This window comes from Lepisosteus oculatus, chromosome 7 (assembly GCF_040954835.1).
Source record: "Lepisosteus oculatus isolate fLepOcu1 chromosome 7, fLepOcu1.hap2, whole genome shotgun sequence".
NCBI classification, from domain to species: domain Eukaryota; kingdom Metazoa; phylum Chordata; class Actinopteri; order Semionotiformes; family Lepisosteidae; genus Lepisosteus; species Lepisosteus oculatus.
Window position 1 is genome coordinate 12,932,602 of NC_090702.1, and position 23,910 is coordinate 12,956,511.

Here is a 23,910-nt window from a genome sequence, read left to right on the forward strand (position 1 = left end):
GTTAGTAAGACAAGTTGATGGCCTATAGCATGTTTCTTCCGAAATAGTCTTCATTCAGCCACTGTCAATTAAATCTGCCTGTGCCAGAGTATACAAGGTTTGTTGAAATTGGCCTAAAAACTGCCAAGCCTTTTACAGGACTCAGGCAGGCCAAGGGACCAAACTACACTTTGTAGGTCAGAATGAAATAGTTAATTTCTCTACATCCAGAATACATTTTCTGAAAACTGCTAGCAGATTAACAGTTAGAGGGCTTTTTAATAACAGTAGACAAACCTGAAGAAAATTAAAAAATGACATATCATAGGACCAGAAAGAAAATCCATTTCCATTATGTTTTGGCAAAGCAAATATGTGGAAAACTAGACACTGAACCATGGGGTTTGAGCCTTAATGAATGACTGATTTCAGCTTTGAAAGCTCCTTGAATAGATATGATGGCCTTTTCTAGTTCAGATTGACCTTGGCTTTCTTCACATCTTTTACATCTGCATCAAGTGAGAAGACCACGCATCAGAGCACAACTCAAAGTCCCTCCCATCACTGCTCAAACCTGCATCCTTTAAGTTTAACTTTCAGCTTGAATCTTGGAGAACACTTTCTATCAAGGAGTGGATAAAAATATGGGCCTCACTGTTGATATCGCAGAGAGTGCTCTTTAATATTTAAAACATTATAATTAAAGTAACAACCAGCCATCTTCTTCCAGCAGAAGTTGTACCTCTTTCAGACTATGGCTAAATAGTAACCAATAATTTCAGATATACTTTAGAAATGATCGCAGAATAGATATCCCCTATTACCAGTCACCTGTGTGTATGGAAGCAGGGGTAGTCAAAATTGTAAGTCACCTCACCAACGAAAAGAGTATTTAGTGTTGGTGTTTAATAGATCAAGGTTACTGTCAATGGTTTGTCAAAGAATGCTACATGCTGAAAAGAACAGAACCCGGTTGTAATTCGACAAGCAAAAACCTTGAGTAGAACACGTGCATGCTTCCCAACAGAGGTCTCTGACAGAAGAAGAATCCAGAGAAGAAAGGGCACGATCCTGACCTGTTTCTGTCTAATGGGTATCTAGGTCTGGCTTGGTAATCGAGTCATTTAATGGTAATTTCTTATAAGACATAGATGTAATATCTGACAGAGTCATCAGAATATTAGAGTAGGTATTTTTGTTACTATGCAGGCAGAGAAACTTATACCAGTTTAAATGGGCTAATAAAGATGCAAGGGTAACAAAACTGGAGCATATCTAGTCATAAAAGACAATGTGCATAGATCATGAAAAACAAATTGGAAAAAAAGAATAGCCCACCCAGCAACAACACTAATACCCAGCTTCTCCCATCCCCAGATTTCCAGTTAATGTGGTCAAGCTTAATCTAAATCCGCTTTAAATTAAATGAAGGATAAATAAGAATTCTAGGGGATAGTTCCAGTTTCATTTTTTGGAATGGGTAAAATCCATTAAATGAATCCTTTGCCTCAGTTGGCATATGCACAAAACATGATTCCTCTTAGTCTTCCTCCTAAATGATTTAAGATTCTTCACTGTTCTCAGACTGCACTTGAAAGTGCATGGTAACAGACGGGCAAGCATTAACCCACTTTATGTAACTGATGTGTAGAAAAATGTAGACCCCGATGGAGAGCTTTTAATTTGTTGTGGGACATGCGCTCAGTAATGAGAAAGGCAGTATATTGCTTTTTTAAATTGGTAATGCTGTTAAAATTACTAAGGCTTTTGTTTAGTCACCAGAGGTAGGGAAGACTGCACCTACTGTTTTTTCCAAGGTCCATGGTGTTTACCTGTATTCAGTAATTGCAGTAGATTATTGCTTGGTTCATCTAATCTGGAGGAAACCTGACACCTTTGTGTCAGAAATATTATTTAAAACCTTTTGGTTCAATTTGCAAGAAATGGAATGTGGAGATCTGTTGGATACAGATAGCATGAGTTTGAGGTAGATGGATGAGTAGAATAGCCCCCGAGTTTTCACGAGTTTTGATGTTGAAATGTTTTAAGATCTTTGTTCCTGACATAGATCTGCAAAACACTGACATTTCTTATCATCCGTCTTACATTCTTGCCTAAGATTTCATAAATATGCCTAAGAACAAAGTAAATGCATTAGTCACCTTAACTTCTGTTACACTGACATGGAAATCTGCAGCTGAGAATTAACAGTCGCACCTATTTTTAAAGAGAATTTTAAAATATTTCTGAAGTAACCTTGGAAACGAGGGGATTAAGCGTTTCTTAAAGTTAAATAAATAGATGTATTTTTGTACTACTTGATCTCTGCGTTCTTGCAAGCACTGAACATTACATCTGAAGGTCTTTCTCTTGCAGTTTCACTTACGTCCCAATCCTGCCAGGTAAACTTCTGGAGGTTCTCAGCACACCAACACCCTTCATTATTGGAGTCAATTCCTTCTTCCGCTCAGAGACACAGGAGCTGGTCAGTATTCACTATACATTTGGATTTCGATTTTTTTTAGTAGTGTGTAGAGCTCTTTTTTCAGCCATCGTGTATATTTTTTTCTATTTTTCAAAACCTTCTGTTGGTTCGAATATACAGTTCCCTGTGTTTTATGTCAAGAGAATATTTAAACTTGATGGTAAGGTATCTAACCATTGGTTAGGTGAAAGTATGTTTAGGTCTGTTCATTCAACTGCACAGGACACTGCGATAAATAAGAATAGGCAAACTAAGCAGCATGATGCCAGGACTAAAGCAAACACAGTTCATACAAAAACAGAACCAGCTCTCCTAAGCTTTGAGCAAGCCCAAGAGATAAGTTCGACCATACATAACAGGATGAACAGGACAAACCTAAAATGTAATAATTTTAAAACAGAAAAAGAGAGCAGAGTCCTGTGCCACCCATTTTACACCACTCTTTGTAGGTTAGTGATCAGTAATTAATCTAAACTAAATAAATTCAAGTTACTCACTTAATTACTCAACATACTTTACCAACATATTAAGAGATTATTAAGATAACTGTATTATTTGTGCAATTTGTGACTATTTGCATTGAATCCAAAAGGAAATATTATAGTACAGTATATGTTAAAAATAAATTCTTTACATAAATTAGGGCTTATGTAGTACAGCATTTTCTCAGATTCATAGTATTTGCAGGAAATAATAAAAGTAATAACACTGTATTATTGTAATAAGTTTTTGTCTTGACCCTAGTTGTCCTTTTTAAGACAAGTGTACAGCTGGCAGTAGTGGATAGAAAAATAAAAATGCTGAAGACTGGCAGTGGTCAGGTTTGTACCAACGAAGAGACTTACTTGCAATATTGGACTCCGGCCCAACAGTACTTCAAAGCTAGATTCAGTGATGTTTCTGTCTCATTATTTCATCTTTTCTTATTTTGTGTTTCCCGATTTCCTAAAGCTTGACGTCATAGTGGCAGATCTGGATGGAGGAACAGTGACAATCCCTGAATGTGTCCACATCTCATTGCTCCCAGACCCTCTTCTGCATCAGACTCAGACTGCATTGTCCATGGTACTCAAAGCTTTATTTCTTGGTTAACCACTTCTTCCTGTTAATGTTAGTATTCTGTTGTACATTAAACAGTATTTTTGGCATTTTTACTTATTATTTTCTGTAAATAAAATGGCCTCATATTCGTATGTATCCCTGTACATTAGGCATGTTTTTATAATCATAATTATGTGGAAACCTGGTTTGTTTCTCTAGAACTTGTTTCTCTAATTTACATTGCAGATCAATAGCTGTGGTATAAAAATTAAATGTAACTTTATACAGCTTTATACTAACATGCTGCTGACTCTTTGGTTCCCATCAGAAAGTAACACTATCCTAAGGTCCATTACTAGAGCACAGGGGACAAAGTTCTGTTTAATGACAGCAATACCTGTAGACATATTGGAGCCCAGTGCTTTCTGTTAGACTCTTAGGAAGGTTTGTTGTGTGTATTCTGTATTTGGCTGATGCTTTTATTCAAAGTGAATGGCACCCATTTTCCCATTTACATTCCAAGTGACTGACATTTTACAGGAGCAGTCTGTATGATCTGAGCGCGATACCTTGCTAAAAGTTACAATAGCAGTGTCTCCCAAAGGATTTTAATTTTCCGGTTTTGAGCCAATAGCCTATGTTCACACCTCCAGACGTCCCTATATTAGAAAGTGCTATAGATGACAGAGGATGCTGATAATGGGGAAAATGTATTTGAGGTATTAAGAATTAGGGGAGCTCAGCAGAGAGTACCTGTATATGATAGAATAAAAACAGATGCAGTAGGAAGTACTCATCCTGCAGTGAAGAAAAAACAAAGGAATCTGAATTATATTAGGTGAGCTTGTAGGTAGAAATCATACTTAACTTCAGCATAAACCAAACATCTTCATGAACAAATGGCTTTATTAACATAATGACAGAACCTGCATCTCTTTAAAGACTTTACAGGATAGGATGGACCATTTTGTTTAGTGACCTATATATGTATAGTTGTGAGTGTATACATAAAAAAGAAGGCTGAAAAAGAGCTACAGTATAAGTAAGTGAAATGGTTTTCAAGCAGACAAGAATGCACATTATAAATACTCTATGAGAGACAAAAACACTTGAAAAGGGCAATCAAGAGGAAAGGACTTGCGTATTTACTGAGAGACCCAGAACAGGTTATTTTCCAAACTGTGCAGGGAAGCAGTAATGAAAGCCAACAAGGGTGTCTGGATATATGACAGGTGCAGATATATATGAAATGTTGAAATGCTGAAGATCTATCATAGTTTTATAATTGTGTTCATATTATAGTGCAGCATAGTTTGCTGTTATACTAGAAAGACAGTAAAAAAGCAAAATAACTGCTGATGAATAAATTGATTATTCTCTTTTAGCCAGGAGCAGGGGCTTAAATTCAAGAACTCAGATTTTGTAAAGGAACTGGCTTTGTTAGCTCAAACAACTCCTATATCTTCAGCACATTGAGCAAAACAGGATCATAGGACACAATGTACATGGATATCAAATACAGATGTGATTACACTTTTGGGGAAAGCTTCTCAACAGAAAAACAGTGTGTTGGACAGCAGTAGCCAACAATTTTATGTAAGCTGGTTATTGATATCATTCTAGAAAATACGGCCAAACAAATAAAATTTCTATTTCTTTGATGTTAATGAAGAGTGATTGTGTTAGTGCTATCATATTTCTTTAGGTCTTACTGTATGGTTTACCATTTTCTTATGTTTGTCAGGTTTGATTTTGAGTGCGTGGTGTTGGGATTTCTTATTTTTGACTTGATTATCCAAGTCTTGGATTTATACTAGACTTAATCTGTTTGTGATTGGGAAAAGATCCCCTCCTGAGTCATTGCTGTTATTTTTCAAATTGTTGAACAGATATTAGGGCTTTAACAGCAGTCAGTCCTGGTATTTCTGTGAATATTGTAGAGGAAGTTATATAGAGGGATTATTTCCAAGTACAGTATAAAAGATCAACCATTCATTGACTATTTTAGAACATTTTGTAAATATTTGTAGATTTTAACTGAAAATATGTTTGTGGCAAATATTTTGCTTGCAGCTAAGAATTGACTAAGCAATTGTGTAAAAATAACCATCCGGAAAACATAAATAAGAATAATCATAGTCAGTGCTATAATAAAACGAGTCATTTCTTACCTTGAAGGTGTGTGACTTACCAGCAGTAATTATTCTGCATTGTCTCAACAATCCAGTATTTAATAATGATGGAGGGTACAATATACACTCATTTGGTTAATAAACTCTAAGACATAAAGCTTAACTTATCTTTCACAGTGATTTATTCTTGTTGTAATTTTCAGTGTACAGACCACTTTTGGAAAAATCTGTGTAGTTGTCAGTATTACTGTTATATAACCCTGTTTGGGTTTTAGTTATTATAATTTAATAATCTATATATTTTATATATATAATAGAAGTTAATGGTGAGACAAAATACTTTTATACATCTCTATTTACAGTAGTTTACAGCTTTGTCAGGACAGAAAATTTGGTTTATTTTCAAAGTAATTGCATTCCCATTTTTAAGTGTACAGAATTGTCTGCCTTTTCCTATGTAGTGCTTTCATACTTTAAACCACATCCTAGAGACGGGAAGTACTTGATAACTTTATAATAGCCTGTGTTGTTACTGTAAGTACTTCACAATACTGTGCTGTTATTAAGTAGGCGTCCCAGGATGTGAATTGCTTTAAGTTTCGGACAAAACAGTTAAAAGAAACAGTTCATGATAAAAGAAAAGTGGAAATACAAGCTTTCTGCCTTAATGTGTTAATATTGTGTTCTTCAATAAAACATCGTTTTTTTTCTTTCAAACTTAGTCATCATGCCTATTGGATTGCAATAAATTAGTTGCTCAGCTGTTAGTTCTTCAAAAATTTTTGATGCAACCTACTGTAAATGGTCAGAATCGAATTGCTCTAGTGATGGTCTCCAGTGCTGAAGATTTTAGTGGATGCAAGCACATTTTTGTGTTTCTTCATAAAACATACAGTATATCCACATGCCCAGCATGCAAACTTTTATTTCTTATCATCTGGAGTGCAGACCTAGTTGGGGTATGTGCATGGAGCCTTCTCCAGTCTTTCTAGTCTCTTCGAGTAAATATAATGTGTACTGGGGTATTTGGACACAGGGAAAACATTTGGAAGAAAGATGTAATATGTCTTCAGTTCACTTGGTTTAACTGTATTTGAATTAATGAAGCTCTTTTCTGGTGGGTCCTTACCTGCTAAAAATAATTAAAATTTATACATTTCATCCCAACACCAAATAAAGCTTTTATAATAGCCAAGATGTTTACAACTTCTTTTAGTATTGTAGAGGCTGCAAATTGACTCCATATTTCATTCTGAGAAATCATGGTAGATGTATTAAAAGTGAATTATTATTGTTTTTTGGAATGTTAAACCTTTTTGAAATCATATTCTGGCTATGGAGTTTTTATTTTTATCATTTCCATGCATCTGGCAGTTTATTGAAAGTGAATTGTTTTTCCTTTTAGGTTTTGGATCCTGAATTGGAGGTAGCAGATCATGCTTTTCCTCCAACTTCAATACAGCCCTCCACCCTTAAAATCCAGGTACTGTAGTTAGCAATGACTTTTTCAGCTTGTTTTTTTTCTCATCTTGTCCATGGGGACCATATGCAATGAGTATTAAGAACATTTAATCAGACTGAACTTAAAAGAATAATTCTATTAATTGCATTGATAAACAGCTACGTGTTAAACATTTATGGGTATTATAAAGCGATTTGTTTCACTTTTTGTCTTTTTATGGCCCATCTTGCAGGATAAGGAAATCCGTGCTGTATTCCTGTGGTTGTTTGCACAGCTGTTTGAGGGCTACCGCTGGTGTCTGCATATCATTCGTATCCACCCGGAACCAGTCATCCGATTTCATAAGGTCGGAGTCACGCACTCGTAGCTCCCTGTGTTTATCAAACGTCATCAAAAAAACAAATGATTATACACATCAGAAGTTACATATACATGATGCAAAGCACTACTTTGGAATTATTCTTATACATTCTGTTACTCAGGTGTGAGTAACAAGCGACTTGATAAGCTATCAGAGTGCACTACTGTACCTCTTGGTGTAATCTGGCAGTTGCCTGCCATTCAGTGGTACAGTAGTTCCGTTTGACATTGGAGTTTTCACTGTGTGAAGAGACATCTGTGCTGTTTCCATGTGTAAACTGAAGGTGTGTCCTAGTAAACTCTGTTTATGTGCAGATTATTGAGGACAGTCAAGGAGACTGGGCTGTCAAAGGCTTTGCCCGCTGAAGATAAGATGACAGTGTACAGCAATGGTATTCTTAAATATTTCCTTTATTGCTTTTGTACAGGTAGCATTTCTGGGGCAGAGAGCACTGACAGAGGATGACTTTCTGATGAAGGTTTTGGACGGGATGGCGTTTGCTGGATTTGTGTCAGAGAGAGGACCACCGTATAGAACAATTGACCTTTTTGACGATGTAATGCATATCTTCTTTATTTGCTCTTATTGCTAAAGTTTAAAAAAAACGGAGGTTTACTAAGATCCCAGGCAAATATCTTCTAAATATAGCCTATTAGTGCACTACATTTATACCTGGTTACAAAAGTGTCTTTCATGTTCTTGCAGTATGACTTATCATACTTAGACACTACATGCTCTTCCAAAATTAAGGAATTTAGGGATTTCTTTTTTTAAATATTTCATATAAATTATTAACTTTTTTATTTTGCCACTAATTTTATTAGTGTATTGTTCATAAGAAATACTTTTTAAAAAAGTTCTAAAACAACATTTTTTGTAGAATTTCAGTAGTTTACCAATACAATATAGGCAGAAGAACATTGTAGCACTTGAAATAACACCTTGTGCATCCTCTGCTGTACTTACTGGCTTGCCTGCTTTGCCTCCCAGCTCATAGCTAATGAGGTTGAAAGGATACGACTGGAAGAAGGAAACCCTCACAAAGTAATGAATCACATCAAAGAGTTGGCGGAACAGCTCTTCAAAAACGTATGTTTTTCTTTCAATGCCCTACTGTCCTGTGCGCTCCAATGAATTGAACTCTCATGTGCTTTGCTGTCTGACGTTTTTCATGGTGAAGATTATAGGGAGGCTTTCTTGGTAAATGAGAAGTATATGTAGTAGAATGTTCCTACAAAAACAAATTATGCATTCAGGCGGATTTTGTCTAGTCCCTGGTTTCATGTTACTGTTTATATTACTCGGGTACCTTGTACATTCTTAATACAACATTGAGTGTCATGAAGTTAAACAAAATGATAAAATTTGTGTAATTACCTTTTAAATATTTGTTTAGGGGCAGCTATCCACAGTAAACTGAACAGTCAGTTGCCAGACAAAATAAACCATGACATCATCATCACTTGATTTGTTTAGTTCTAAACAATTAAGTCTGGGTGTGTTGCCAAATGATTTCAGCGTAGGCTTAATTTGGTGATAATCTGGTTCAATCTAGTTGGATAGTTACAGTACTCAGGTGAATGTGAATATTGAAGCTATGAAAGCTCTCTTTCTGCTTTTCAGTGTGGAGTTAATGATTTCTTGTTCGTTAAAAAACTACGTTCATTGCGTATTTACCCCCCAAAGCTAGTATTTGGTGGAAGGACTATTGACAGTAATTACAGCAGCGAGTCTTTTTGGATAGGTCTCTACCGACTTGCACAGTGGGGATTAAGCCATTTTACACTCATTCTTTTTTTCTTCTTTACAAACTAGTCAACCTCTGTAGTGGTCGTTGTGGGTCGTTGGTATAAGCAGTTTTCAAACCTCTGTGCCACGAGGGTTTTGTATTGGATTCAAGTGGGAAATTCACATGGCCATTCAAGGACATTCACTTTCTTCTAGTTAAGCCATTCTTATATAGCATCCGGCCTTGTGCTTCTGGTTGTTGTCCTGCTGAAAGGTACATTCACATCCTAATTTTCGGTCTTAAGGAGACTGAAGCATGTTTTGGACTAAGTTTTGTTTGTACTTTCCTCCATCCATTTTATCTTCAGTCTTGATGAGCTTCCTAGACTCTGCTGATGTGAAGCTGCACCATAACATTAGTTCTGCCACCACCATGCTTGACAGAAAGAGTGACGTTATGCATTATGTTCGGTTTTGGCATTATTTCTTCTTGTATGACCACAAACTATTTGCCACAAGATTGCAAGATCCCTTAAATGCTTTCATGCAAACATCACTCAGAATTTTGAGATGCGTTTTCCATACTGCAGTACAGATTAGCATTGTTGAGTAGCCCAGGAAATTGTTGACTCTTTGTTGACATTTTCTCCCATCTTAGCTCTCTCAGTGCTGCAGTTGGCCTGTTGGTGGTAGTGTAACCAGCTTCTCCTTGCCTGGCTGTTCAGTATGAAGGGATAGACTGATATAGGCAGCTTCTGGGTGGTTTCGATACACCTTCTACTTCTTAGTGATTGACTTCAATGTCAATATCGATATTCCTTTTAATTTTTTTTAAATAATGTTTTCCTGATCTGTACCTTTGTACAACTTTAACTGAGGGACCTTAGAGAGAAAGTACTTATTACTGATGTTTTACTTCTACTCATAAATGTTGAACATTCACGTTTTGACTAAAATATTCATTTAAAGAAATCTGTTATGCACCACAAATTAACAAAATTAGAGATTATTGGAAGAAGGTGAATATCTGTGTAATAAAAAATAAAAATAGAAATGTAGCGCTTTTAGATTTTCACAAAAAACTATTGTTTGCCTCAAAATGTGTAACTTTAGAATAAGATATTGATTACAGAGTTAAGAAAATGTTTATTTATTTTTTAAAATATAATCCTTTAAATGGCCTTTTTTATTCAGACCAATCTACAGTTTTTTTTACCCCCTTGATTATAGAGTTGCTAAATTTGGGGGAAAACACTCTATACACCTGGTTATTAGAACTGTAGATGATAAACAGCAATGTAAACCATTGTTTTTAAAAATATATATTTTCAGGAGAACCCGTACCCAGCAGTAGCCATGCACAAGGTTCAGAAGCCAACTGAGGGCTCCCACCTGCGATCCCATCAGACAACCTTCCCTGTCCTGGATGACGTCACAGTGCAGCTCTTCATTGACCATGCTGCTGCTAAACTGAGAACAGCACCTCCTGCTGTCAAGGCTGAGAAGAAATGCATGGTTCCATCAGGACCTCCTCTTAGTAAGTCTGTTGTTTTGTACTGGGTTATTGTACTGAGTTTCAGGATCTAGTGAAATGTCACTTGGGGCTCTACAATTAAGCTCTAAGCAGGCAATTCACAGAATGTGTGTCTAATTCTTTCAGAACATTCATCTGCAAATTTCAGTTCATTATTTCTTAAAATTAAGGAAACAAAAACATTCTGCAGCCGTTTGTTATTGCCATTGTGGTTTCTTAATTAAAACAATCTGGAATTGTTTTTCCAGCTGCCATTGTGGACAAGAACGGAAATGTCCTTGCTAACAGTGCCCGGAGATTGGAGGTGGTCAGGAACTGCATTACATACATCTTTGAAAACAAAATGTTAGAGGCGAAAAAGGTAGGTGTTGTACACGATTAAGAGCTCTGGAGATAAAAGTTTAATGTTTCTGAGCTTGTTCAAGTGAGTTTTCTTCTTAATGAAAGACTGTTACCTCTGTAGGACGCAATTTGAATGCTCTTTTCACATCATCCTCAGGACGTTTTAAATAAAGCAGATTCTCTGGTAGTGGCTTTCTGCAACAGCTCTGTAAAATTACAGTACTTAAAAAGTTTGCGTTATCTGCAAAGGTGATGTAATTCTTTTGTAACTAGTAAAACTGAAGTGACTGTGGTAGAAAAAGTTTAAGTTATCATTGGTAAAACTTACAGCCTGATTTTTATTTAAATGCCAAGAGCTGACAAAACAAGGTATATGGTGGAGTCATTTCTAACAAAATATAACAATCAAAATATAATTGTTAGTGTAAGCCTATTGCATTCCTAGGTTTTGAAACAATACTTTATTTACTGAAGTAGGTTTTTCATAACAAATACTGAAAAAAGTATCTTCTGCATTTTGGTGACTTCTCATTAACAGTCTTAAAGTATTGGAGAGTTTAGAAATCTGTAAACCAAATGCCCTTGCACTGGGAAGAAATTATAAATATACTACTTTTCATTTATACTTTTTAATCTATATTCATGTGACAATGAAGATACCCTCTGTAATCATAAAGCCCATTAGGGGGTATATTTGTCCTGGTATTCATTTTTAGAATTAGGTCCTTTACTATTTCAATTATATTATAAAGGAATATTAAGGAAGTACTTTTCCTTTTACCAAGTGTCCTTTATACCCTTGTGCCTCAGTGGCATTGTTGCTTTAGAATTTAAACAGCAGTTCAAATAGTTTTTCTCCAGCAATTGAATTTCTGGCTTGTGTTGAGCTCACAGCCTTTTGGTGCTGTTGGGTGGTGTTTTGATGTTTGCCCTGCTCATTGTCCTTTCCTCCGCCAGCTGTTGCCAGCGGTTCTGAGAGCACTGAAGGGGCGAGCTGCACGGCACTGTCTGACACAGGAGCTGAACCTCCACGTCCAGCAGAACCGCGCTGTGCTAGACGACCAGCAGTTTGACTACATAGTCCGCATGATGAACTGCACCCTCCAGGTGACTTGACTTTGCATCCTTATTGCAGTCTATCTAAAGAGCATTGAGTGAATTGCACTGTTTCACTGGAGTGACATGCTCTGAATCATCAGATTTACTGACTGACTCCCGCTGACCATAACATATTTTTGGTTTACTTGTATGAAAGTATGCTTTATTCTAATAATAATAATAATAATTGCTTACACTTATATAGCGCTTTTCTGGACCCTCCACTCAAAGCGCTTTACAGGTAATAAGGACTGCCCTCCACCAACACTAATGTGCGGCATCCACCTGGATGATGCGACGGCAGCCATAGTGCGCCAGAACGCTCACCACACATCAGCTATTAGTGGGGAGGAGAGCAGAGTAATGAAGCCAAGTCAAAGATAGGGATTATTAGGAGGCCATGATTGGTAAGGGCCAATGGGAAATTTGGCCAGGACGCCGGGGTTACACCCCTACTCTTTTAGAGAAACGCCCTGGGATTTTTAATGACCACAGAGAGTTGGGACCTCAGTTTTACGTTTCATCCGAAGAACGGCGCCTGTTTACAGTATAGTGTCCCTGTCACTATGCTGGGGCATTAGGACCCACATGGACCACAGGGTGAGCGCCCCCTGCTGGCCCCACTAACACCTCTTCCAGCAGCAGCCTTAGTTTTTCCCAGGAGGTCTCACATCCAGGTACTGACCAGGCTCACTACTGCTTATCTTTCTTTTACTGTGTTGTGCATCCCACATCTGCATGTACAGGACCCTAATAGATGTGCTTAGATAGATGTGTTCAGTAAAAATCAGGTACTAGGGGACTGAAACCAAGTAATTGTTCTTTTGATGAAGTGGTGCAAAAATGTTCTAAGCAAAAGTGACACATAAACATAGGTGCAAGGCAAAAGAAGGGCAAAGTGAATTGTAATTTGGAGCTTCCCATTTTCAGTGTTTATTTTCAATCCCGAAAAAGATTTTATGTTTCATATCTTATTTATACAGCATTTAAGATTTTAAAGATGAGTACAAAAAGTATCTAAACCACAGGCAGTGTTGAAAACATTTTTCCTTATTAGTACACAAGGATTGCTTAAAAAGCTGTAATTATAGTTTAAAGGACAGTGTATTATTTGACAGTTAGCACAGCCAGAAACCTTATATTATAATCAGTTCAACTGTTTAAGGATCACAGATGTGTGGCAATGTCATTCCTAGTATTGTCATTAATAATTAACCTTCTGTTGATTAAAAGGTAAAACTATGAAAGTATCAGCCTCAACATAATATACTGTAATAAACAGTATATTATCATAAATATTTCACAGAAATATGATTTTTTTTATACACCATTTGGCATGAGGCAGTATGTTGCATATTGGGGGAGGTGCTGGTTTAGGAATATTGTTCTGTATGCTTGAAAACATAAATACACTATTTAGCTTTAAGACAGCACAGTGGTGCAATGGTTAACATGGGGTGGGGGTGCTGTCTGTATGGAGTTTGTATGTTCTCCCCGTGTTCACGTGGGTTTTCCTCCAGGGGGTCTGGTTTTCTCCAGCAGTACATACTGGTAGGTTAACTGGCTTCTGGGACAATAGGCCCTAGTGGGCTCGTGTGTGTGGTTAGAAAATGGATGGCTGGGTACTCAGCTTAACTTGCAGTTAACACATTGTGCAAACCACGCTAAAAACAGTTTTCATGGACTGGACGTCCCCATCTCCTGCTTGCTTAATTAAAGGTTAGTCCTGACTATTGGCCAATAAAAAAAAAATACAGATTTCATAACTGAAGCTCTGGTTTTACTTTGAACTTTACAGTGGATATTTCACTGGAGTCTAAGACTTGTTTTCTTTAAATTGTTACTAATTTTGAAAAGCACTCCAAATTCCTTGTGTTTCTATCACTGCTTTGTAGTGTACATATTACACTGAGAATTTACTTTAATGTAGGTACAATATAAGCTTTTGTTATGGCTCGTGGTGGCATGTCTGTTTCTCTAGAAGCAATGCTCACAAGCTGTAATATTTCAAGGTAAAAAGATACGGTATTGGTGTAACATATTTTAATCCCATTATCATGCTTTTGTTTTATACACTAGAAACACTTTACCAGATAAACATGGGAAAGCAATCTTTATGCATACATTACTGAATTTGCATTATTTCTGCCTTTAATTTTCTGGATAACCTCCACAATTTAAGATTAAGTGGTTTTGATCCTACTGACACTTAGTGTATGGAAGGTGTATATAATTCTCAAAAAGTGGAGACACGTTATCTTGTATTTAAAGGAAATGTTTGACCCTGGTTTGTTTCTCTTAGGACTGTTCTCACACGGATGAATATGGAATAGCAGCAGCACTTTTACCCCTTGTTACTGCTTTCTGTAGAGTAAGTACAACAAACTTTATAAATCATCAGTGCATGATGCAAGAAAAGGTTAAGATGTATTTTTTAGGCAAATATCCTTCATGCCGTTGTGTTCAGAAGATTTGTAACTTGAATGTGCTAGATAGCTTCTATGATTTCAAAAAAGTAAGTTTGCAGTTCTGTTTAGGTTAAGAGGTGTAGTTACTCAGCTAGATCTGTAAGCCGTGTCTAGAAGATGTCTGGATGAATGAGTGCTTTTTGTCCTTCCTTGTAGAAATTGGGAGCTGGAATCACTCAGTTTGCCTACAGCTGTGTTCAGGAGCACTCAGTCTGGACCAACATGCAGTTCTGGGAGGCCATGTTTTACAGTGATGTCCAGAACCACATCCGAGCACTTTATGTTGAAGTCAGTGAAGGTGAACACCCTAGTCCGGTAAGAAAAATATAGATTTGGTGTTATTGTTTAAAGTCAACTAAACATTCATAAATAAGAAAAAAAAGTGGTGTTTCCTTAGATGTATTTGTGGAACTCTTCCTGGAGGCTGCTTTTGGGGGGGGGGGAACCCAGAGTTGTAAAAGGTGATGAGGGTCTTTGTTTCAGTTGCGAGCTCCCCTAATGCCTCTGTCCAAACCAGGACCAAGAGGAGCCTGTGCAAGAGGCCAAATGTGCGCTGGAAATTGCTTCGGAGCAGCGGAGGCTGTGGCCAACCCTGAGCAAGGAGAAACAGCAGGAGCTGATACAGAAGGAAGAGAGCACTGTGTTCAGCCAGGCTATTCACTACGCCAACCGCATGAGCTACCTGCTGCTGCCCCTTGACACCAGCAAGAACCGGCTCCTGCGCAGCACAGGCCTGGGGGATGTGGAGAGTGTCAGCAACAGCTTTGTCACTAACAGGTCGGTCAGCGTCGCCGGACAGAATAGCTACTCGCGCAGACGGGCAACTGCTTTGATTCCAAGTGGAGAGACCTAGAAAAGAATGTCAGCTGACAATGAAGCTATAAAATGTCCTGCTAACAAGTGTACTGCACTCGTATCAGAAAACAAATCAATATGAGCCTTCTCTGGCTGAGCTTCAGAGGATGTTTTGGGGATTTGTAGTTGTTTGACAATTAAAATGCAAAATGTGCTATACATAATAATAAAAACAAATGTCAGTTTTCATCACAGCACGCCTGTGTTATCAACTAATGCTTACACTGGTCTTTGTGTCCTGAGCAGCATCGCGGGAAGTATGGCTGAGAGCTACGACACTGAAAGTGGCTTTGAGGATGCCGAGAGTTCTGATGTTGCAAACTCAGTGGTGCGGTTCATTAACAGATTTGTGGACAAAGTTTGTAATGAAAGTGGTGTGACCAATGAGCACCTGAAAGCCCTTCACACCATGATTCCAGGTACTCTTTGCATGGTAGCTGTTTTTACAAGATTCATGTTTTGGTTTGGCTTGTGCTCTTAAATGACAAGGGAATGACGATCTCTTTTACAGATATTGTTCAGATGCACATCGAGACCCTGGATGCAGTTCATAGGGAAAGTAAGAGACTGCCACCCATACAAAAGGTAACCAATTCATATTTTTATGTAAAGCTGGAGAAAGGCATGTAGTATACAAGCAGGGTACCCAACACTTCAAAGTCCAGTACCGATGCAGGTACGTCTGGGAAATGGCATCATGTGATTAGCAGCAGACAGCTGTGCATGCTGAAAAAGTTGCCCCTGTAGTATAGCTCTCTAAATTTAAACAACAGAAGAAAATGCTTGCATAACCACATGGAAGGGTGAAGTGAATCTTTTGTTTGAAGCATTTCGTACTTACTGTTGGTAAGTGCTGGTGTTGAGATGACAAATGCCAAATTACTTTGGACACAAATACCTGCAGTTAATTTGTCAACTTCATATGCCTTGTCTCAGAGTACTGTATCCTTCAAAGAATATTACTCATTCCCACAAAAGGAACTTGTACTTCCTGATCTTGGCCACACCTGCATTTCAGCCTGCTTCAGGTTATGTAATATCTGTGTGAAAACAGCAGATTCCTGTTAGTGACTAAAGGGTATTCATCTGTCATAGGTGTCTGAAAACCCTGAACAGGAATGCAGTAGAAAATCCCTTGTACTCTCATTAAGCACATCCTCTTCCATCTTAATAAATACATTTAATAAAGCAAAAGCCAAGACAGGTGAACAATGTACAAGGCCTGAGTTTATTTTTTTTAAAACTTCTATTTATCCATGCTTGATTTGGATAAAGCACCAAATATAATACCAGTATGTCTTCTTCCATTTCTGGGTGCTTAATATGCTGTTCATTTTCTAACCATATCCAGTGTCTGGTCTGAGGTACAATACAGAAACCAGCTGTAATTCTGAGGCAGCTTTTCTTAGTGAGAATAAAGGGACAGTATCTGAGCCCCAGAACCTCTAACTTGGGCTTTATTAAAAGTCTCAAGTCTTGTTTTCAGTTGCCTAGTGATGGAGTGTTTTAAAATGTAGGATACTGTATATTATTTAATGAGAGATGTACCCAGAACAGAGCTCTTTACTTTAATTAATGTATTTATATTATGTAATTATTTAGTTGTTTTTGTTAACAGCAGCACTGGTCAACACCTGAACTAACATTAACGAGTCTTTTTATTTATTTATTGTTTGCACTGTAGGAATTACGCTGAATGATTTTTTCTGCTTTGTCTCTTAATCCTACAGGCAAAATTAATTTTGATAAGACGTGTTAGTTTATATTCAGAAGCTGGATTAAAAATCAATGTTGTGTTCTTAATAATTGATTTGGTTCTTTGTTAATGTGATGTAATTGCAAATTGTGTTGTTTTTTTGTTGTTGTTGCAGAGAGTCTTGACTGATTTCTCATACAATATTAATCCCATTTACCTTTAACGTGACTGTCAGTGCATGGCATTTTTCTCACATGGCCAGTCATTTAACTCTTTAGAAACACTCATGCACGACTTGAAAGAATAATAGCTTCTAAAAGGTTAAACAGCATTGCATAACAGTGTGTCTAAACACATTGCTGCACAGGCCATGGCTAACATGCAATGAGCCTAGTTACAGGTATACATCATTGCACTTCGCTTTCTAAATTCCCTTACCAACTGCCATCATAAATTCTAAAATCACTGCTGGATATGAGACTTTCCACCAGTTCTCTTCCTTCGGGGTGGAAAAAAATGCAATAATACGACACCAACATCCCCAATGAAGAATGTAGCCTACTTGAAAGAAGCAAAAAATAAATGCACCAGCAACTATTAAAAGAAGATACTTTAACAGAAATAAACAGAGAACAAAGAGGAAAACAAAACAACAGTGTGAACTCTCAATGTACTGAAAGATTAGAAATTATGTGCAGCAGATTTAAAGAAATAAGCCATTTAATCCCAGAGCAACAAGTTCCACTGGTGAGCACTTTTATTCCCCCATTTTTATAACCCTGAGATTCCCTGGTTTTTTAACCTTGAGATCAGAACTTTAGGAAAACGTTGAGATAACGGAGAATAGATACAGACTTTGCAGCTGTCTCTCGCAACCGTTTTACAAATAAGCACAAGAAACTTGACAAACTCTAGAAGTGAGAACCTGCGGTGTCTGATGTTTGTCAGGCCCGGTGACCCCATTTGTCTGAACAGCATTTTACAAAATTTAACAAAATCGTTTCTCAAAATGTCCACCTCCTGATGCAACACAATCTCCACCAGAGGAGAACAGTGAGCAGTGAAGCAACTTCCGAAAGCTGGCCTGCAATCCAGGGAACTAATGGCTACAGCTGGACATTGGTCAGAAAACAAATCTTCAAAGCTGCTGGACGCACACACTAAAAAACACAAAAGGCTGGGGTTCAATTTTATCTTTATCCTCAACCCACTTCAAGATGCAGTTTTCATCTCCACAATAGCTGTTTTTCTGGCCTTTCTCATTGTCCAAACCATTTGCATCACTGGCTTGTGCTCCATCCTCTGCATTTGAAAGCCACTTTTGAATCAAGACAGATTTGCAGTTTACCTAAACGAGTTCATGTTGAATTAAATAAGACTATAGTCCAGTCCGAAGTGTTCTAATGATCTTTTTTCCCTCATGTGACAAGTACCCGTGATATTAGCAGTATAAACCACACTGGGCTGTGCGGCTCCAGGGGTATACTTTATATGAGCTCTTCTCAGCAGCGTCCTGTTCGAGGTATATATCCTCCACATGGCCCGTCGTGGTTTATACCTTACATTTGTGTGTATATATATACCGTATGTGATGGGTGGAAGGTGGTAGGTAATTAGAATTTATGGTGGTTTATTTTATTTTGTTTTCCAGCCAAAGCTGCTGAGGCCAGCATTGCTAGTGGGAGAGGAGCTGGTAATGGATGGGCTGAGGGTGTACCTGATAGGAGACGGTAGAGAGGAGGCCACTGGGGTGTTGGGGGGGCCTCCTTTACTCCAAGCAGAGGGCGCCATCTTCCTTACTACCTACAGGCTGATCTTCAAAGGAACTCCGAATGACCCCTTAGGTGAGATAACAAAAGAGGCACACAAGGGACATTTTTAATTAATTCACCCTGTATCCCGGGATTGGTCAGCATGCGATCAGCTGCCTTTTTCTGCATTGGAAATGGAGATCTGATCCACTCACTTCTCTGTGCTGCAGAGCTCGTTAACAATTCCCTCTGTGTTTCCAGTGGGAGAGCAGGTGGTAACGCGGTCATTCCCCATTGCATCTCTAACAAAGGAAAAGAAGATATCTGTGAGTCTGCAGGCAGAACAGTTCATCCAAGAAGGCTTGCAGTTGCGATCTTGTACATTCCAGGTAAGAATGATAAAACCATTCTGAAAGGAAAAGAAAAGAGATGCAATGTTTTGGCTGTGGAGCCTTCCTCAGGTGTGAGGGAGAGAGGGAAGCAGACAGATAATAAATCATCGGATGAACAAAAGACGGGGTAGTTAAGAAGGGGCGGGGAGCAGGGAAGAAAGAGTATCGACACTCAGGGATAACAAGAGGAGAGGTGTGAAGAAATATAAAACGTTTCAGTAGTCTCAAACACAGCAGTAGTGTGGAAGCTGAAACTGTTCTTACTCCTTTGGAGATTAAACTGCATTATCATTTTATATACGCCTGTCTGACGGGGTCAGGTGTCCATATCCTTGCTCTAAAACACAAGCACAATCAAAAACAAGTGCTTTCAACAAGTATTGTTTACAACTCTCCATACGTTTTATTTTCTGCTTGACTTTGATCATGTTCTTGTAGCATGAAATTTCACAGTTCTGCACAGAATTGCAGAGATGCCCTTCTTCAACGCCTGCTGCGTGATGTAACATAGCTTCACTTTTTCTCTTCACAAGTCTGTGCAGAAACAGCACAGCAAAACACAACTCTGAAAATCGTATTTGAACCTAAACAGGCACAGAAACCTTGAGTTAAATCATCTGCTTTATCAGTCTTACTTTTGTTTTACACCTGAATATTCCCACTGTCTACAAAAGCCCTTAGAATCACCCTCAGCAAAAATCAAATATATTAGTATTGCATTCAGTGCATGTTATTAGCTGCCCCTCTACACATGAGCCCAGTGGAAGACAAATTATCAGTCTACTTCTGCTTCACTCTCACGGGACTACTAGTGTCCACGATCAAGGCCACTTTTTTTGCAAGACATCCGCTTTTCACTTTGGGGGACAAACCCTTATAATGGGGTGGTGCGGTGGCTCTGTTGGGCCCCTGAGCAAGGCCCTTAACCCCAGCTGCTGCAGGGGCACCGTATAAATGTCTGTCTCTGCGCTCGGACCCCAAGCTCCTGTCTGTGTGTCTCGTGGAAAGAAAGTTGGGGTATGTGAAAAGATAAATTCCTAATACATGAAATTCTATCATTACAGTTATATGGCCAATAAAGTGATCTTATGTTATCTTATACGGCAAAGTGTAACAAAAGATTAATGGTATGAGTTGCTTGCTATGGAGGCCCCACAGAATGAATAGGTGAACATCTGTGTCTTGTAAACCAAAAGGTGCCAAAAATATGTTTCCAATTGAGCAGCAAATGGTGGACCATTATGTATTTTGCACTGTTTTCGGCATGAAATCTTAAAAAAACATGAGTGTTTGGCATTTCATCTGAGCAAATCTTTGTCTCTTTTCAACGCTGACTTGAGAAGTAAAAGCTGTTATTTTTTTTCTGCTTCCTCCCTGTGCGGCAGCTGATGAAGATCGCTTTTGATGAGGAGGTAGCCTCAGACTCGGCAGAGATATTGAGGAAGCACATCCACAAGCTGCGCTACCCACAGCATGTCCACGGGACATTTGCTTTCACTGTGGGGCAGTCGTCCAAGCTGGTGGTCGAGCACAAGCATAAGGAGAAGAACCAGTCTTTAAAGTAAGATTGAGTTACCAGACTTTTGAGCATTTTATTTCAATATCAAGTGTGAGCAAAGCTTTTTGATATTACCAAGTCATAAAATAAGCTTCACTTCCCAGCATATGGAAAGTAAGAACTAACATGGGTTATTTTGATCAGTAAGGGGCTCCCTCGGGGAATTTGTAATGATTGTGGGACATCCTGTCGATAGAAGTATAGGCATGTTTTTGTTCACATATACTGTAACTAAGCTGATTGACGTTTTATGTGAAATCTGCAAATTGCATATGGGATGCATGTAGTAATAGTCTAATTGTTATACTGTATGATAACTTGCGAGACTACACAAGGGTTAAGTCTGTATGCAGCTGCTTGTAATATATAGGACAGAATATGCTGATATCCGCTAGATATTTTCCTTATCATCCTCCATGATTTCCACAGGTTTTGAAAGGTTATCTCACAACAAAAGAGATCGAAGGTCAAAGTTCACATGTCAAAACATTTTTAAGAATGCTTTGGATGAGATTTCAGGAAAGGAATTTACAATCAGAGCTGGTTAAAGACACTGGGCTACAGTAATATGAGCAGTGGGAGAATGATGTTTTCTAAAGCACAGTCATTTCACCAGTTTTTTCGACCATTTCTGATTCCTTGTTCTGGTGCTATCAAAGCAAATTAGTGGGTTTTTTTTGTTAAACGGTACACTGATAAAAATATCACAAATCCAGTTGTTTTGACACTGGCACACTGTATAAGGAGGTAGAAATGGACTACTGTTCATTTTCACTTAATATTCGTTGTTTGAAGGTAGTGGGTTTCTATCTCTTTATGATGGTGATTTTTATGAATTCTTTCATAAGTACAGATTTTTTTTTCTAGTTTCTATTATAACCCCTTCTGATGCAGCCGGAAATGCAGTCTCAACTTACTGTCTACGTGTTTGTTTTCTGCATTTTCAGCTGCATGTTTTTCTTCATTTTCGTTATTCATTTTCTGTTGGTGGCAGCTTACCATGTACAAATGTATCTGTATTTCTGCCTCAGTTCTTGGCAGACGAACGAGTTGTTCCACGGTCTCAAGTCGGGTGTTTTAACCATGGGGCGTATGAGCCACTCAACTACGTAAGACTGCAAAAAGACTACCAAAACATTTTTATTTAGAGGGTATGGAAGGAACATTAGCACTGGCAGAATGTCTTTGTGAGAGAACAAAAGAGGCTCAGGTCTGCCTCCTAATGCCATTATTCTTTAGGGTGTCTTATTCAGATGATGAAGCAGCATTGTTTTTCCCATGCAGTAGATGGTCGCATGTTCAGACTCATTATTGGGCTGTTCTCTAGAGGGAAAAAATTAACAAACACAAGTAAGCGATCACAAATTCCACGTATATTGCATACACTGCATCACTATGAAATACTTAATGCTAAAACACTACTAGGTTGTCATATATTTGCATTGTAAATATAATTCTTTTTTAAAGAAATATGTTCATCTTTTGTGTAGGTATATGCAAGGAGCCTGTCCTAAATGTATTGTTTTATTATATACATGTGCACACCTACAAATGAAGGTGTTGATTTAGATTCTATGTGAATTTGTTAAAACTTAAGATTAGGGGTTGTAACTGGCATTAATGAACATGATAGAAATTAAATGTATATTAATAGATTTAAACAGTATACTAACATAAGCGTGAGACTGCCTAACCTCAACTAAATTAATTAAAACCTAATTCTGATCATAGCCTCATCCCTAACCTTAAGTCTAGGAACACATAGTAATTTATAATTGTTTCTAACATCACAAATATTTATAGACATCTTTAATAGAAACATAAAGTGTAAGTTTTAATTTGTTAGTTTGTTAGAAACAAAATAAGTTTGTAAAAAATGTTTCGATAATAAATTCTAAAAAACACGTTGTATGCACCTGTAGTGACTCCATATTCATACTTTATATGCCCATGTCCACATTAGTAATACAAACAATTTGGCTGTAAATAATGTATATAATGCACGAGATCCAATCCGATTCGTTTGATCTTTGCCAGTGCTAGTGATTTATTTCAGACTCTAAATGTTTTCAACACTGGAATTCCTCTCTGCATGCCTTTGGTGCACCTTTGATCCTGGTCCTTTTCTGTTCCTTATAATTCTTACCCTGTAATTAAGTAAATATGGTTTGTAAGGTCAGTGCCAGTTCCAACACAAATCAGTATGTCAGTAATTTTTAAAGAAAGTGGGTGAAAAACTGGTGTCTGGGTTTTGATTCTGATAAATTATCAAATGTATGTTATGTATTAGAACAATCACATGTGATTCAACCCCAGTCATGGCTTGGGAATACCTAGCTCTGCTTTAGAAAGGGTTTCTTCTCTTTGCTTTTGGTTTCTTAAATATGGATGGGTGCCGTTCGCAAGTCTATTTATGCTTCATGTAATACAGTTTGGTTTCAAGTCACACTTAAGATCTCAAAAAGTTCTTTATGGAGATCGTTTTGAATCATGTGCTTCACATTCCTGAATTTCATTTTAAATTTAAGGTAGAAACTTCAGTGATAAGCTAGAGTTCAGTTTAATTAATTAACTTCAGGTGGAAGGTTTCTCTTTATTTTCTAACCCAATGGCTTTGGTTAAGGTTGCTCATTATTCTACTGCATGCCGTCTTTGTAGAGGTTTATGACCTGTGTATGTTCTCTCTGTAGGCACATTGATTTCACTGTGAATTTGTTCATCATTTGAATGCAGGACTCTTTCCAAGAACCTCATGAAGAATGCCAAGAAGACCATTGGCCGTCAGTATGTGACACGCAAGAAGTACACGCCTCCCACCCCAGACTACAGGAACAGTCTCCAGTCTCAGGGTGATGAAGATGAAATCTCGGGTGAGCAAGTTAATCCCTCACTTTGACCTCTGTGACTCTTTCAGGTAAAACAAGATAGAATATATTGAATTGACTTCCTTTCCTGTTTATTGAGGCTAAGCATTTCTTAAATTGTGTTTGTGCCGTGACATTTCTGAACTAGGATGCTTTGTTGACTT

General features: G+C 37.8%; 1 protein-coding gene across 7 annotated transcripts in view; it reads left to right on the forward strand.

The window, feature by feature from the left end:
- Positions 1–23,910, forward strand: part of sbf1 (SET binding factor 1) — a 102,664-nt gene that overhangs the window by 56,514 nt on the left and 22,240 nt on the right. For 5 of the 7 annotated variants that reach the window (XM_069192190.1, XM_069192191.1, XM_069192193.1 and 2 more), the window contains 19 exons: positions 2,356–2,464; positions 3,416–3,529; positions 7,043–7,120; positions 7,332–7,445; positions 7,888–8,016; positions 8,451–8,549; positions 10,521–10,725; positions 10,971–11,083; positions 12,022–12,171; positions 14,465–14,533; positions 14,787–14,945; positions 15,148–15,407; positions 15,732–15,904; positions 15,997–16,070; positions 18,833–19,025; positions 19,194–19,321; positions 20,710–20,885; positions 21,914–21,991; positions 23,616–23,752. In XM_069192190.1, the coding sequence (XP_069048291.1) occupies positions 2,356–2,464; positions 3,416–3,529; positions 7,043–7,120; positions 7,332–7,445; positions 7,888–8,016; positions 8,451–8,549; positions 10,521–10,725; positions 10,971–11,083; positions 12,022–12,171; positions 14,465–14,533; positions 14,787–14,945; positions 15,148–15,407; positions 15,732–15,904; positions 15,997–16,070; positions 18,833–19,025; positions 19,194–19,321; positions 20,710–20,885; positions 21,914–21,991; positions 23,616–23,752 (2,558 nt within the window). The remainder of the gene's footprint in view (positions 1–2,355; positions 2,465–3,415; positions 3,530–7,042; positions 7,121–7,331; positions 7,446–7,887; positions 8,017–8,450; positions 8,550–10,520; positions 10,726–10,970; positions 11,084–12,021; positions 12,172–14,464; positions 14,534–14,786; positions 14,946–15,147; positions 15,408–15,731; positions 15,905–15,996; positions 16,071–18,832; positions 19,026–19,193; positions 19,322–20,709; positions 20,886–21,913; positions 21,992–23,615; positions 23,753–23,910) is intronic. The other 2 variants (XM_069192194.1, XM_069192196.1) reach the window with 1 other exon arrangement.